The sequence below is a fragment of the Pseudophryne corroboree genome, chromosome 3 (genome assembly GCF_028390025.1).
Source record: "Pseudophryne corroboree isolate aPseCor3 chromosome 3, aPseCor3.hap2, whole genome shotgun sequence".
In the NCBI taxonomy this organism is placed as follows: Eukaryota; Metazoa; Chordata; class Amphibia; order Anura; family Myobatrachidae; genus Pseudophryne; species Pseudophryne corroboree.
In genome coordinates, this window is record NC_086446.1 from 437996152 (window position 1) to 438013670 (window position 17519).

Consider the following 17519-nt stretch of genomic DNA (forward strand, 5'->3'; position numbering starts at 1 on the left):
GAGCTCAGTTTCGTTAACCAGTCCAATGCAGTAGCAGGTAAAAGAGACGGCAGATGTTAGTCACATAAAACCACACTCTCGCGACGGGAGAAGGGACCAGCGGCTTTGCCATACAAACCCAAAGAAGCCAAGTGCGTCAGGGTGGGCGCCCTATGGAATCCAGTGTACCTCGCAGAAAGAGATTTAACTATGGTAAGCCTACCATAAATCTCATTTTCTGGTACACTGGGATTCCACAGGGAATACATCGGGGATGTCCTAAAGCAGTTCCTCATGGGAGGGGACACACCGTTGCGGGCACAAGAACCTGGCATCCAAAGGAAGCATCCTGGGAGGCAGAAGTATCAAAGGCATAGAACCTAATGAATGTGTTCACAGAGGACCACGTAGCTGCCTTGCACAACTGTTCAGCGGACGCACCACGGCGGGCCGCTAAAGAAGATCCAACAGACCGAGTAGAATGGGCTTTGATAGTAGCAGGAGCTGGGAGTCCAGCCTGCGCATAGGCATGTGCAATCACCATTCTAATCCATCTGGCCAAGGTTTGCCTATTCGCAAGCCAGCCACGTTTGTGAAAACCACTAAATACAAACAGGGTATCTGATCTCCTGATAAAGGCAGTCCTCTCCACGTAGATACGGAGAACCCGTACCACATCCGAAGACCGTTCTTTGGAAGACAAACCAGAAGAGATAAAAGCCGGAACCACAAAGAAGATACCACTTTAGGTAGATAACCGGGTCACGGTGAAAAATCAAAAAGGGTTGACGACAGGACAAAGCGCCTAAGTCCAACACCCTCATAGCAGAGGCAATAGCCAGCAGAAACACAACCTTAAGCGCAAGGCATTTAAGGTCCACAGACTCAAGAGGTTCAAATGGAGACTCTTGTAGGGCATGTAAGACAACAGACAGATCCCATGGAGCCAACGGAGGGAAAAAGGGAGGCTGAATCCGTAAAACACCCTGAATGAAAGTATGAACATCAGGAATAGACGCAATTTTTCTCTGAAACCACACCAACAAGGCAGATATATGAACCTTGAGGGAGGCCAGATGAAGGCCCAAATCTAAGCCTTGATGCAGAAAAGCCAAAAGCCTGGAAGTTCTGAATGAATAGGCATCATAATTCTTAGAAGCACACCATGTGAAGTAAGAGTTCCAGACCCTGTAATAAATCCGTGCAGAAGCCGGTTTTTCGGACCTTCAACACCGTTTGAATAACCGCCTCGGAGAATCCTTTGGCCCTCAGGAGTGAAGCTTCAAGAGCCACACCATCAAAGCCAGTCTGGCCAGGTCCGGATAGACACAAGGGCCCGAACAAGGAGGTCTGGGCGTTGAGGAAGTAGAAGAGGACGCTCTATCCTATCATAGACCTTGCAGGTCTGAGAACCAATGCCGTCTGGGCCACGCTGGAGCGACTAGAAGTAGTATTGCTCTTTCTTGCTTGAACTTCCGTAGTACCCTGGGCAGGAGTGACACTGGAGGGAAATCGTATGGCAGCCGAAAGTGCCATGGAATTGCCAGTGCGTCCACGAACTGCTTGAGGATTCCTTGTCCTTGATCCGAAGACTGGAACCTTGTGATTGTGTCGAGACGCCATCAGGTCTACATCTGGTAGGGCCCACTTGTCCACTAAGAGTTGAAAGACTTCCGGATGAAGACTCCACTCTCTGGCGTGAACGTCCGGACGACTGTGGAAATCGACTTTCCAGCTGAGGACTCCGGGAATGAACACTGCCGATATTGCTGGCAGATGGCGTTCCGCCCAATGGAGATTTTCGATACTTCCAGCATTGCCATGCGGCTTTGAGTGCCGCCTTGATGATTTATGTAGGCCACCGTGGTGGCGTTGTCTGATTGTACTTGAACAGGCCTGTTCTGTACCAGAGGCAGTGCAAGCATCAACGCATTGAACACTGCCCACAATTCCAGAATGTTTATCGGGAGGAGAGATTCCTCCCTGGTCCACCGAACCTGGAGAGAGTGTTGCTCCAAGACCGCGCCCCAACCTCGCAGACTAGCGTCCGTTGTCAGTAGGATCCAGTTGGAGATCCAGAAGGGGCGGCCCCTGCTCAACTGTTGGTCCTGTAGCCACCAGCTCAGTGACAGACGAACCTCCGGAGTCGAGAAGATCATTTGAGACCTGATCCGATAAGGCAGGCTGTCCCACTTAGAAAGGATTAACCTCTGCAGAGGGCGGGAATGAAATTGAGAATACTCTACCTGTTGAAAACTGACACCATGAGGCCTACTACTTGCATCGCTGAGTGTATCGACACTCTTGGGCGAGAGAGGAAGTATCTGATCCTGTCCTGAAGTTTCAGGACTTTCTCTGGAGAGAGAAACAATCTCTGGCTGTGTGTGTCCAGCAGTGCCCCCAGATGCACCATGCTCCAAGCAGGGACCAGCGAGGACTTCTTCCAGTTGATGAGCCACCCGTGGGCTTGTAGGAATTGGACCGTCAGTTCCAGATGACTGAGGAGAACATCTTGGGAGTTCGCCGGGATCAGCAAGTCGTCCAGATACAGCAGGATCCTGATTCCCTGATGGCGGAGAAGGGCCGTCATCACGGCCATGACCTTTGTGAAGATCCGAGGGGCCGTGGCCAGTCCAAATGGCAGGGCCTGGAATTGATAATGTAGGTTGCCAATAGCAAACCGCAGATATTGCTGATGTGACATGGCAATAGGTATGTGCAGGTAAGCACCCTGTATGTCCAGGGATACCATATAGTCTTCGGGTTCCATGGCTAGTACAATAGAGTGCAGAGTTCCCATACGGAATTTGGACACACTCACAAATAAATTTGTTCAATGATTTGAGGTTGAATATAGGCCAGAAGGACCCATTTGGCTTCGAAACAACTAACAGGGTCGAATAGTATCCCCTGCCTCTCTGGGACAGAGGTACCGGCACTACCACTCCTGTGTTCAGGAGGGAATGTACAACCAAGTGTAGAGCTTGCGATTTCAACGGATCCGAAGGAATAACCGTTAAGCAGAACTGGCGAGGGGGACGTCTCTTGAAAGAGATTGCGTACCCGTGAGAGACAACTTTTTGCACCCAGGTGTCCAAAGTGGTCTTTAACCAGGCCTGGGCGAACTGCAAAAGTCGGCTTCCCACCCAGGGGAGGCCCGCCCTGTCATGCAGCAGGCTTGTCTTGTTTGGAAGCAAGCGGACGGGCAGCCCAGGATTGTTTAGGTTTAGGCTTAGTGGATTTGCAAGTATGAGCCTGTCTCGGGTACGCCTGACCCTTTGCCTTCCCTGGAGGTCGAAAGGAACGAAAAGTGGTTCTCTTCGCCTTCGGTGCAGAAGGATTAGTACTTGGGAGAAACGCAGTCTTAGCAGCTGCCAAGTCAGTCACAGTCTTATTCTGATCTTCCCCAAACAGGATGTCTCCCTTAAAAGGGAGCACCTCCAAGGTCTTTTGGAGTCTAGGTCCACCTTCCAAGACCTCAACCACAGAATTCGGCGAGTCAGTATAGATGTAGTAGATGTCTTGGCTGCCATTTCACCTGCATCAGAGGCCGCCTCCTGAATATAGTGGGAGGCTGTGGTAATATGAGACTGGCAGTGTCAGAAATATCCTGAGACAGCTCATCCTCAATTGCCTGAACCCATGCTTCAATTCCTTTCGCGGCCCAAAAGGCTGCTATAGTGGGTCTATGTACAGACGACCAGGATTCCTGACGTATATCAATTAAATGGTCAGAAGGTGGTAAGATTACTTTAGTAACCTTCTGACGTTTGAACTTATCAGGTTTTTAAGACGCAGTAGTGGGATCGAGCTCATCATCTATTTGGAGAATCAGCTTAATAGCCTCCACTATGTCAGGAACATCAACCTGGGTTGTAGATTCCTCATCAGAAGTGACTGTATCAGTGTCTGACGGATCAGTATATTCCCCATCCTCATCAGAAGAATTATCCAAAATATTAGAAATGGCCCGCTTAGATAACCCCTTGAGGGGCGTGGGGTAGACTTTTGTCTAACCAAAGATTGATTTAATTGTTGTAACTGGGTAGACAGAGTGTCCGCCCAGTGCGGATTAACTACAGGGACAATATGTGGCTGCAATGGCACAGGAGGTCCCACAGGGGGCGTAAGACGTGTCATAAGCGTATTCAGCATACTTGAGAACGCTGCCCAAGGTGGTTCCTGATTGGCCACAGGTGCTGCGGACTGACTGGGCGATGTATGGCACCCAGTGCCTGAACCTTCAGCTAAAACGTCCCCCTCAGGTAAATCCTTGGTGCCAGCACTGCATGATGCAGAAGCGTCTGCGGATTTCCCGCCCTGTGTGGCAGACATTATAGGGAATGTAGCCTTAGAGAGTAACAGTACAATATAGCCAGACAAACACTATACCTGCAAATAACCCCCTCATTTATGTGACAGTAAATACAGGGCACAAACAGAGGATTAAAGCGGTATGAGGTGACTGAAATACACAGTAAAAAATACAAAACCGTATACACTGTGTAGCACTATATATATATATATATATATATATATATAAAATAGGATTTTAATAACCTACCAGTAAATCCTTTTCTCGAAGTCCGTAGAGGATGCTGGGGTCCATTTTAGTACCATGGGGTATAGACGGTTCCGCAGGAGCCCTGGGCACTTTAAGACTTTTCAACAGTGGGAACTGGCTCCTCCCTCTATGCCCCTCCTCCAGACCTCAGTATAGGAACTGTGCCCGAGGAGACGGACATCTTTGAGAGAAGAATTTATATTAAACTAGTGGTGAGATTCATACCAGCTCACACCATACAACAAACATGCCGCAAAACATGGCCTTCAACATAACCCATGCTAACGTGCATGCTTAATGTAACAGCAACTGCTGTAAAACATCTTAACACATGAGAACCTGTGTAAAAAGACAAACGTAAGTCGCAGGAAAAATGAGCACTGGGCGGGCGCCCAGCATCCTCTACGGGCTACGAGAAAAGGATTTACCGGTAGGTTATTAAAATTCTATTTTATCTTACGTCCTAGAGGATGCTGGGGTCCACATTAGTACCATGGGGATGTACCAAAGCTCCCAGTACGGGCGGGAAAGTGCTAATGTTCCTGCAGAACTGACTGACCAAACTTAAGGTCGTCAGCAACCAAGGTATCAAACTTGTAAAACGTAGCAAACGTGATTGCACTGGACCAAGTAGCTGCTCGGCAGATTTGCAATGCCGAGACACCCCGGGGCAGCCGCCCAGGAAGAACCCAGTTTCCTAGTAGAGTGGGCTTTTACCGAAGTCGGTAACGGCAACCCTGCCGTGGAATGAGCGTGCTGAATGGTACCTCTGATCCAGCGCGCAATAGTCTGCTTAGAAGCAGGGCCCCCAATTTTGATGGGGTCATAGAGGACAAAGATTCTGTTTTCCTAATCCGAGCCGTTCTAGCAACATAAATCCTTAATGCTCTGACAACATCCAAGGATCTGAAATGGCTGAGGTGTCAGAAGCCACTGGCACCACAACAGGTTGGTTGATATGGAAAGATGACACAACCTTTGGAAGAAAATGCTGACGCGTTCTCAGTTCAGCCCTATCTTCATGAAAGATTAAGCAAGGACTCTTGTGAGACAGAGCTCCTAACTCAGACACTCGTCTGCCTGAGGCCAAGGCCAACAGCATGACCACTTTCCAAGTGAGAAACTTCAACTCTACCTTTTGTAGAGGCTCAAACCAGTCCGACTTAAGGAACTGCAACACCACATTAAGATCCCATGGCGCCGCAGGAGGCACAAAGGGAGGTTGGATGCGTAGAACCCCCTTCACAAAGGTCTGAACCTCAGGAAGGGAAGCCAACTGTTTCTGAAAGAAAATGGACAAGGACGAAATTTGGACCTTGATAGACCCTAATCTCAAGCCAGCATCCACACCCTCCTGTAAAAATAGGAGAAGACGTCCTAATTGAAACTCCACCACAGAAGACTTCTTGGATTCACACCACGATACATACTTTCTCCAAATACGATGGTAATGTTTGGACGTTACCTCTTTCCTGGCCAGAATAAGGGTGGGAATGACTTCCTTGGGAATACCCTTACGGCTAGGATCTGGCGCTCAACAGCCATGCCGTCAAACGCAGACGCGGTAAGTCTTCATAAACTAACGGCCCCTGCTGAAGCAGGTCCCGGCGAAAAGGAAGAGGCTGAGGATCTTCCAGTAATAACTCCTGAAGATCTGGGTACAAAGCCCTCCTTGGCCAGTCTGGAGCAATGAGAATTGCTCGAACCCCTGTTCTTCTGATGATCCTGAGAACTTTTGGTATTAGCGGAAGTGGAGGGAAATGATACACTGACTGGAACACCCACTGGGTTACCAGAGCATCCACTGCTTTTGCTTGTGGGTCTCTAGACTTGGAACAATATTTCTGAAGCTTCTTGTTGAGACGTGATGCCATCATATCTACTTGAGGAATGCCCCAACGACTTGATACCTCCGCAAAGACCTCTGGGTGGAGGCCCCATTCTCCTGGATGGAGATCGTTTCTGCTGAGGAAGTCCGCTTCCCAGTTGTCCACTCCCGGAATGAAGATTGCCAACAGAGCTTTTGCATGTCTCTCTGCCCAGAGAAGAATTTTTGTCACCTCTGCCATTGCCGCTCTGCTTTTTGTTCCGCCCTGGCGGTTTATGTAAGCTACTGCCGTTACATTGTCAGACTGGATCAGTACGGGATGGCCTTGTAGAAGGTGCACCGCTTGATGAAGGCTGTTGTACACAGCTCTCAGTACTTCTTGATTTGACCATCTTCCTTGGAAGCTTTCCCCTTGTGTGACTGCTCCCCAACCTCGGAGGCTTGCCTCTGTGGTCACCAGGATCCAAGTCTGAATCCCGAACCTGCGTCCCTCTAGGAGGTGAGAACTTTGTAGCCACCACAGGAGTGAAATTCTGGCTTTCGCAGATAAGGTTATCCATTGATGCATGTGCAGATGCGATACGGACAACTTGTCCAGTAGGTCCCACTGGAAAACCCTGGCATGGAATTGGCCATATTGTAGAGCCTCGTAAGCTGCTACCATCTTCCCCAGCAGGCGAATGCACTGATGAATGGATACACGATTTGGTCTCAAAATTTGTCTGACCATGCTCTGGATCTCCTGAGCTTTTTCCACCGGTAGAAATACTCTCTGTTCTTCGGTGTCCAGTATCATTCCCAGAAATGATAACCTCATTGTCGGTTCCAATTGTGATTTTTGGAAGTTGATGATCCAACCGTGCTTTTGCAGTACTGTCAGGGACATATTATGTCCCGGACCAACTTCTCCCTCGATCTCGCCTTTATTAGGAGATCGTCCAAGTAAGGAATTATGTTGACTCCTTTCTTGCCAAGGAGAACCATCATCTCCGCCATTACCTTGGTGAATATTCTCGGAGCCGTGGACAGCCCGAAAGGTAACGTCTGGAACTGGTAGTGAGAGTCTTGAACCGCAAACCTCAGGTATGCTTGATGCGGAGGAAAAATGGGGACATGTAAATAAGCATCCTTGATGTCCACCGACACCAGGAATTCCTTTCCCTCCAAGCTGGAGATCACCGCTCTCAGGGACTCCATCTTGAATTTGAATCTTTTTAAATAAAGATTCAGAGTTTTTAGGTTTAAAAATCGGCCTGACTGAGCCATCCGGCTTCGGCACTAAGAACAGGCTTGAATAATATCCCCTGCTCTGTTGTTCGGTAGGAACCAAGGAAATTACTTTGTCTTGAACTCATTTCTGTATTGCGTTCAGCACTTTTGTTCTGTCCTGAATAGAAACTGGCAAGGCTGATTTGAAAAATCGGCATGGGGGAAGGTCTTGAAATTCTAGCTTGTAACCTTGGGATACTATTTGTAATATCCAAGGATTCAGATCTGAGTGAACCCAGACCTGGCTGAAGAACAGAAAACGCGCCCCCACCCGAACGCACTCCCGCAGGGGAGCCCCAGCCTCATGCTGTGGTTTTGGCAGAAGTAGTTGTTGACTTCTGCTCCTGCGAGCCTGATGGTGTTGTAGATTTCCTACCTATTCCTCTCCCTGCGAAGACGGGAGTACCCTTTGCCTTTTTGTACTTGTTGGGCCGAAAGGACTGCATAGTATGAGAATGATATACTTTTTTAGGCGGTGCAGCTGCCGACGGCTGAAATGCTGATTTGCCAGATGTTGTAGTTGATATCATGGCATCCAGCTTTTCACCAAAAAGTGCCTCACCATTGTAGGGGAACGCCTCAATATTTCTTTTGGATTCTGCGTCAGCATTCCATTGGCGGATCCAGAGCGCCCTGCGAGCTGAAATTGCCATAGCAGAGGCTCTTAAGCCCATTAAGCCAACGTCCTTCATAGCCTCAACTATGTAACCTGCAGAATATTTTATATGACCTAAAATTAGAAGCATATCATCCTTATCAACACTGTCAATATTAACAATCAACCTACCCACGCAGAAGCAATTGTGGGCCTGAGTATCGTACCCGTAGCTACAGTATATAGATAGACTTCAAAGTCGTCTCTTACTTGTTCTTTTAAGGAAGCTGACCCTGGGGCAGGCAAAATTATTTTCTTCGACAGCCTAGAGACTGAGGTGTCTACCACTGGGGGTGACTCCCACTTACGCCTGTCCTCTTCAGGGAAAGGGTACGCTACACGCAACCTTCTAGGGACAGCAAACTTCTTTTCCGGGTTAGACCAGGATTCTTCAAAGAATGCATTTAAGTCCTTAGACGGATGAAAAGTCACCACCTGTTTTTTATTTAATTTAAAATAATCTTTTTCCTCAGGTGTAGGTGTTGTGTCAGTAATTTCCAACACCTCTTTTATAGCGACCATCATACATTGAATGCTCTTAGCCAGTTTGGGGTCTACCTCTCTCAAATCCCCAGTGTCGACCTCCGTGTCGGAATCTGTGTCAGTGTCCCTTTGCATAATCTGCGCCAGACATTTTTTAGGAATTGGAGGGGTCCCGAATGGATGACGTGGAGAAGTCAGCAAACAGTGCATCCTCCACAGACTGTCTCCAATTCTTTGTTTGCTGTTCAGACTCAGAAAATTTCTTTGCAAGCTTAGACATATTATTCTGCAGCTTTCTTACCCACACAGGTTCAGAACACTCTTGTTCATTCAAACTGGGTTCCTCTGGGTAAGAACTTTCTTCAGACATGGTACACTCTTGTACAGACACACCACTTCCACACCGGGGAGCTAATGGGGAAAGACCTACACTAATGTCTGTCAGAGGGACCCAAAGGGATTTGCCAGTCCACACCACGCGCCTATAAGTATTGTATACAGTATACACAATCACAGCGCTGTATAATTCAATATTAAGTCCTCAGACCTAATGTAATATGTTGCTCCCATCCCCTTCTATAACACCCTGGTACTTGTATCAGTGGTGTGTGAGGAGAAGCAGCTTCAGGATCAGCACACTGGCGTTTCTGTTGAAGAAAATGGCGCCCATGAGTATTACTGGCAAGTCTGAGGAGAAAGCCCGCCCCCCTGTAATGGCGCGATTCTACCTCAGTGAACAAATTTTTTTCCTATAGTTTTTTCAGTATAGTTCAGTTCCTATACTGAGGTCTGGAGGAGGGGCATAGAGGGAGGAGCCAGTTCAGACTGTTGAAAAGTCTTAAAGTGCCCAGGGCTCCAGCGGAACAGTCTATACCCCATTGTACTAAAATGGACCCCAGCATCCTCCAGGATGTAAGAGAAATTATATATATATATATATATATATATATATACACATACATACACACACACATATATATATATATATATATACATACATACATACACAAAAAAACAACAGTATATTTTATCTTACGCCTGAATAAAAGCAGCACTATAGGAGAGATTTCTGTTGAAAATCTCGATATCATAGAAATTAAAACACAATTCCCAAGTGCGCTATATTAGATGTAATTACAAAAGATGTAATTTGTTTAATATCGTAAATTCAAACATTCATTAAAAAAAAATAAAAAAATATGTGTACATTTTTTTAAACATTTATGTTTGAATTTACAATATTAAACAAATATATTTTACTAATTGGCCTTTGGCCTCTTGTTTGGGTGACTCTTTGGTGAGGGGTTATCTGTTTTTCAGGTCCCCAGGAATTATTGTTCTTTAACATTAAGTGGATATTCACTTGGGTCTACTTGGAAGATCTTTTGTAATTACATCTAATATAGCGCACTTGGGAATTGTGTTTTAATAAATAGATAGATATATATATATATATATATATATATATCTATCTATCTATATATGAATGAGACTCTGACGCACCTAGCCCCCCAGGGTACAGAATATAGTGATAGCAATTAGTGTGATACACGGGAATTAAATCCTCACAGCAGCTACAGGCACACTCAGTCACAGGTACAATGCAGAAGTTATTATAGATAAAAAATAAAATTGCACTGGACTAGTAAAGCTGCATATAGATATGTATGTATATAGATATAACAATGCACAGTAGATACTGGATGTATATCACAGAATACTTGTACTAAGTATTCAGATAGCAGTACACTTGTTCTAAACTAACTCTGTCTAAAATGACATGTAGAATACTTAAGTGCCTGTAAATGCACAACCCTGATGATGCAGGCGGCTTTACAGAGGAGACAGTGCCCTGCAGTCCCGGAGATCAGCTCAGCTACTTGTGTAAAGATGGCGTCAAAATCTTTGTCAGGGAGTGAGGGAGAGTGAAATGCAGCTCCAGGGCGGGAACACCAGCAGTAGATGGCGCCCAGAGCTGGGTAAGGGGCTACAGGTCAGCGCCTTATCCCCTTTGCTGGTCCTCACCACCAGGTACTGTGGAGCCTATGTAAAATGGATTTTAGTAAATCCGACCTGTGCTCCCTGCCCTGGTGGATATAGTGGGGTCCCTGTGCAGTACAGTGTCCACGTCAGCAGAGCTGTCCGTCTCCTGGGACTGCGATTTACCAGCGGGTCCCATCTGGGGGACCCTCTTACCTCCTCCCTGATGTGCAGCCATGCAATCCAGGAGAGCGTCAGCGGTGGTGTGCCTGAAGACCGGTGCGCCTCCGCTGCAAGTACCCGGGAACCCGGCCGGGGGGGGGGTATGCAGCGTTGCTGGGGAGATGATGGAGCCGCAGCACAGAATATCAGAATGACATAAACAGTGCTGCGACCCTTGAAGTCTTCTTAAAAAGCTCTTTTCAGGGCTGCTTAGCGCAGCCCCACCTGTTAGTGACCTGTCAGTGCCCGGAGGCGGGGGTTATAGAGGAAGTGGTGCAGTGCATCCTGGGAACAGTCACAGCTTTAGCCTGTTGGTGCCTCGGATCAAGATCCAACTCTACACCCGATGTATTCCCTGTGGAATCCCAGTGTACCCCGCTGCAGAAAAAAAGTCACCCGACGTTAGCAGAGTTGCATCAGACCTGGTGGCTCACTCACACCAGGCATCTCGCACAGCAAGGCGTATTGAGGCAGGTTGAATGAGAACACCTCTGTAAACGGCAGCACATCAAGTAAAGCCAATCTAGTAAGTGCTGTTGGGACATACACACTATCATTTTCAGTTGTCTTCTGCTCACATCAGTTCCTCTTATCACTTCCTCCCTGCCACATCACACACTCCTGCCTATCATAACACATTAGTGATTAGATCCGTACCTTTAAATGATATCAGCAGACTTCTAGCCTGTGTTACTATGGGCATACTTATTGGTTAAGGGGACTCTATCCCCACCCACTAAAACAACAGACATCCAAATGAGCAAATGAAGACTGAATACAATACATTGGTCGGACGGTAGTCAAACAAACATTAGAATGCTAACTACCTAGCAGACCAGTAAAAGCCTAGAGTATACAATTCTGGAAAGAGGCATTCAACACAGATAAAAACAATAATTAGTAGAGAATGTTCTCTTAAATATATATCATTAAACTTACATGTGTAGGGACTTCTGGGCCTTCGCGGCTTCCTCTTTGGAACTGTACCTGACCACAGCGTTACCTTGCGTAAGGTTCAGATGGAATGTTATCAGTGGGCCGTGTTGCAGACACAGCGTTCTCAGGGTAGACCCATCAATCTGTGGAAGAAGTGCCCCATCAATTTATATGACTGATAAAAAAGATATGACACAGAAACAGAGTAACTTTACACAAGACGTTTGCAACAGATTGCAGAATAAGAAAACTGACGGAGGACAACTGCCCATTACGGTTAATATAATATATTGATTAATTTATCTACGCTAATCACACATGTACTGATCCTGTGGCCAAAGCAGTTAGTGATCGGCTTGGATATACTGTGTGTCCATTTCAAGAGAACTCTCCCTCTAAAGTTCTTCAAAACAGCTGCATTTTCACTGGCAGGTGCAGCGGATGCTAACATTGGCCAAAGCACATTTGTTCCTCCTCCAGCTAACTCTGAAAGCCAATGGGAGAACACGGACACATCCTGAAACGTCAGTTACACTTGAATACATGCGTTTACACGCAAGACCATCAGTACCACTTCTTTTGTCCTATTTGGATGTGTCCCTAGCCCATATTAGATTATAGTATGTATACATACAGTATATGGTTTGCATAGTTTGCACAGAACATATTGTGAGGAAAATGTATCATTTGTTGTTATGAGGAAGAAGTGGTATCAGCGCACGTTATGTGAATGTGCCGGTATGCGGTACATGGCCTCTGTCTATATCGGTGCTGCGTTCTATAAGATAGCACCCCGATATGCGGGGGTAATGTATGAACAATCAGCAGTGATTTCGGCAGCTGGAGATATCGGAATGGTCAGCACACTGCCCCCGCATATCGGCGTTCTATCGCATAGATCGGGGGCCATGTACCGCATACCGGCACATTCATACTTGGTGGAGAAGTTGCGAGAATAGTGAGATCCTGCACACGCGCAGTGGAGCCAGCCGGGGCAGGGGGACATTGCCGGAGGAGGGCAGTTTTCACTCTACCGCTGCAGCGGACAAGAAGCTTAATATATCTCATCGATGTCCCTTACTGCTTCGCCTCGATAATGAGACATGCTGCTATAATACATTTACCCTTTTATTACGAGTGCCCTAGTGATTAACAAGTCACTCATTTACTAACAATCACAACCTAGGAAGGTGTGCTGCATGGAAGTGCATTTTTTGTTAGTGTTGATGAGGGTGAAGGCAGCACTGTTGTCAGTCAAGTTTTGGAATTAGAAGTACTAGAACGTGTTAGCCTGAGGAGAACCATTTTTGAATGTTCAATATATAGAGTACTGTATCTTTGTGTATAAGATTGTATGAAAATGGATTAAACGGATCTATTTCTTAAGTAAAGTGCACTATATACAACTTTGTCTATAAGCAAATACACTAGCTGAGTTTGTGTAGCAAACAAAGGCTATTGCGGGAGATGTTCAATCTTCTAAAGAGTGTAGAAGTGGACAAGTGGAGAAGTTGCTCCTACTGTAGCAACCAATCAAGCGTCTACAGTACATGCCATTTTATATAATGTACTTGATAAATGCTAGAGAGAAGTTGTATGGTTGCTATGAGCAACAACTCCACTTCTACATTCTTTCGAAGGTTTGACACATTTCACCCTTTGTAACTTAGGTTTTGAGGTAAAACACAGAAAGAGAATTTAACGGCATATAAGAACCTCTTGGCCCATCTAGTCTGCCCTTTAGTAGACAAAAATGGTCTGAGGTTTCAAGTTAGGTAGTCTTACTAGAAACTAGTGAGAATGATGTGAGTGGATAGCAGTGAGTTTAAAGATGTGTATGTGAGCATAGGAAAAAGAGCATGGCTGAGTGTGGACTATGTAATAGCCTATGGGGTCTACGTACTAAGAATTGGAGAGTGATATAAGGGGTCTATTTAGTAAGCTTTGGAGATAAAGTGGACAAATATAAAGTACCAACCAACCAGTTCCTAACGGTGATTTTTCAAACACAGCCTGTGACGTGGCAGTTAGAAGCTTACTGGCTGGTACTTTATCTCCGTGCACTTTAGCTCTCTCCAAGGATTAGTACATCTACTTCTAAATGTATTGCTGGATCTCCTATTGCATACTCGTGAGAAGATGGAGACAGAAACTCACTTCAGTTGAAGAACTTAACTTCATTATTGTGTGAGACACCCTGAAATCTTACATGCGTGACAATGCGCCATCTACCAGTGCGGGAGAACCTGGGTCAAAAGTTGCTAAATTTAAAAAACACAATGGGGGTCATTCCGACCCGTTCGCACGCAGCTGTGCTTTGCTGAAGTGCGAACGGGTCGGAACTGCGCATGCGCAGCGCCTGCAATGCACATGCGCATCGTTGCCAAGCGACAGCCATCGCCGGGCAACGACCAGAAGAGAGAAGAAAGTGATCGCTAGCGCGATCGCAAGAAGATTGACAGCGGGGAGGCGTTCCGGGGCGGATACTCACCGTTTTCCGGGTGTGGAGATCCGAACGCAGGCGCGTCCAGGCGTTTGGAGGACGGATGTCTGACGTCAATCCCGGGACCTTCGTCGCTGGTTTCGTCGCGCTGACCCTGGTCTTGTTTTGCAGGAAACTTTTTTAGCATAGCAAGGCTGCACAAGCGATCGCAGCCCTGCTATGCAGAAATACACTCCCCCATAGGCGGCGTCAAATTGATCACACGAGCAGCAAAAAGTTGCTACGTGCGATCAACTCGGAATGGTGGCCAATATTCCCTAATTTACAGCAATACGTAGCATTAACATTAATGTATTTACAATTACCACAAATCCACTGTACTTCAGTAACTTGGGAGCAAATATATCAAACCTTCTAAAGATACAATAAATGGGCTAAAAGGTGCCCATAACAACCAATTTATAAAATAATAGTTAGAATATGACTGGTTGCTATGGGCAACTTCTCAACTCTTTAGAAGGTTTGGTACAAACCTTTGTTCTGAGGTATTTATTTTGTAGGCCAGTGTTCATCTGTGATTACAACAAATATAAGGCTGATGTCAACAGAACAGACCAAACTTACATACCATTATCACTAACCAAAAATCCATTGCTTTGTGCAAGGACACTGCTGCTGTACACTTGAACCAGCAAACAGTTTAGAAGCGCTATTTGGTCTCAGTACCAGGAGTCAAATCTGTCCTGGATAAAATTTTATATGGAAGGAATTACATAAATGATGACTACAGGATGTGTGTTCTGAAATGAACACCCCAGGAAAGCATTTATTAGCAGACACCCACCAAAGGAAAAATAGTGAAAAAACAGATGCCTCCAGGGTTTGTTTAAAAAGATTCCATTGTTGAGATTGTATAAATTGGTCGACCTAGGTTTTAAAGAAGGCTTTAGAGAGCACCGTGTCGAAGTGAAAGCGGCAGCTGGTTTTGTGTATAGTTTAGTGACCATTTTTATTTCTTTCAGATTATTTTGTGTTCGTAATGTGCGATTTATATCAGGGCCCCTATATTCTTTTTCAAAGTTATGTTTTACTGCATTGTTGTTTTGATAGTATTGTAAATATCCCAATCACTTGTTTTACTTAGTTCCCATGCATAATGGGCCTAATTCAGATGTGGTTGCTATCTTTTGCTGTACGCAATTGCAATTATATGCTATTATAGGCAGAAGATAACCTGAGCATAGGGACACCATATACTATTGCTTCATTTCCGTCCAATGGCGTATAATTGCTGATACATAGGTACCATTGTCGCAAATTGAGTCATGTTGCAGAGTCCGAGTGCCTCTAAAGACACGCAGGGTGAGCTACTCTCCAGGGACGCAGAGGGCTGTCCAGTAGCAAGTAAGACTGGAACTGCTAATTTATGCACGCCCAGAAAATGGCGCCTGAATAGCCATGACATGTCTGGGTTTACCCGACAACTCCCGTTATTACTCCCAAACGCTGTCTTCCTGTCACTCACTCTGCGACTAATTCCTCAGTATCACCGCAATTGAATTTAACTCACTGCTTGTGCGCACTGTTGCTCCGATACGTGATGTAAGAAAACATCAATGATTTGTTTACAATTGCAAAATGGGGACCGCATCTGAATTAGGCGCAATGGGACCAGCAACAGTGCAAGCTACTGATACTGCATAATAATTCATCCCAAGAGAAACTAACGGACCATCTAAAACAGACGGTTATACTGAATAAATACTGCAGCCTTTTCTCTGAACTTATGCCTGTCAAAATGTAGAATTTCTGCTTCATAAAAATACGTGGAGAATAAAATTATTTGGTCACTCTAATCCATGTTCTGAAAAATTTTCAGCAGGACACTAATAATAAGAATTTACTTACCGATAATTCTATTTCTCATAGTCCGTAGTGGATGCTGGGAACTCCGTAAGGACCATGGGGGATAGCGGCTCCGCAGGAGACTGGGCACAAATAGAAAGCTTTAGTACTACCTGGTGTGCACTGGCTCCTCCCCCTATGACCCTCCTCCAAGCCTCAGTTAGGATACTGTGCCCGGACGAGCGTACACAATAAGGAAGGATATTGAATCCCGGGTAAGACTCATTACCAGCCACACCAATCACACCGTATAACTTGTGATCTGAACCCAGTTAACAGTATGATAAAACAGAGGAGCCTCTAGAAAAGATGGCTCACTACAACAATAACCCGATTTAGTTAACAATAACTATGTACAAGTATTGCAGACAATCCGCACTTGGGATGGGCGCCCAGCATCCACTACGGACTACGAGAAATAGAATTATCGGTAAGTAAATTCTTATTTTCTCTAACGTCCTAAGTGGATGCTGGGGACTCCGTAAGGACCATGGGGATTATACCAAAGCTCCCAAACGGGCGGGAGAGTGCGGATGACTCTGCAGCACCGAATGAGAGAACTCCAGGTCCTCCTCAGCCAGGGTATCAAATTTGTAGAATTTAGCAAACGTGTTTGCCCCTGACCAAGTAGCAGCTCGGCAAAGTTGTAAAGCCGAGACCCCTCGGGCGGCCGCCCAAGATGAGCCCACTTTCCGTGTGGAATGGGCTTTTACAGATTTTGGCTGTGGCAGGCCTGCCACAGAATGTGCAAGCTGAATTGTACTACAAATCCAACGAGCAATAGTCTGCTTAGAAGCAGGAGCACCCAGCTTGTTGGGTGCATACAGGATAAACAGCGAGTCAGATTTTCTGACTGCAGCCGTCCTGGAAACATATTTTCAGGGCCCTGACTACGTCCAGCAACTTGGAGTCCTCCAAGTCCCTAGTAGCCGCAGGTACCACAATAGGCTGGTTCAAGTGAAACGCTGAAACCACCTTAGGGAGAAATTGAGGACGAGTCCTCAATTCTGCCCTATCCGTATGAAAAATTAGGTAAGGGCTTTTATAGGATAAAGCCGCCAATTCTGACACGCGCCTGGCTGAAGCCAGGGCCAATAGCATTACCACTTTCCATGTGAGATATTTTAAGTCCACAGTGGTGAGTGGTTCAAACCAATGTGATTTTAGGAACCCCAAAACCACATTGAGATCCCAAGGTGCCACTGGAGGCACAAAAGGAGGCTGTATATGCAGCACCCTTTTGACAAACGTCTGA

At 46.0% G+C, this 17519-nt stretch overlaps 1 protein-coding gene across 5 annotated transcripts in view; it reads right to left on the minus strand.

Moving 5' to 3' along the window:
- The window catches only part of TNRC6C (trinucleotide repeat containing adaptor 6C), a 268173-nt gene that overhangs the window by 6561 nt on the left and 244093 nt on the right, over positions 1-17519 (minus strand). For all 5 annotated transcript variants that reach the window (XM_063960449.1, XM_063960448.1, XM_063960447.1 and 2 more), the window contains one exon: positions 11920-12059. In XM_063960449.1, the coding sequence (XP_063816519.1) occupies positions 11920-12059 (140 nt within the window). The remainder of the gene's footprint in view (positions 1-11919; positions 12060-17519) is intronic.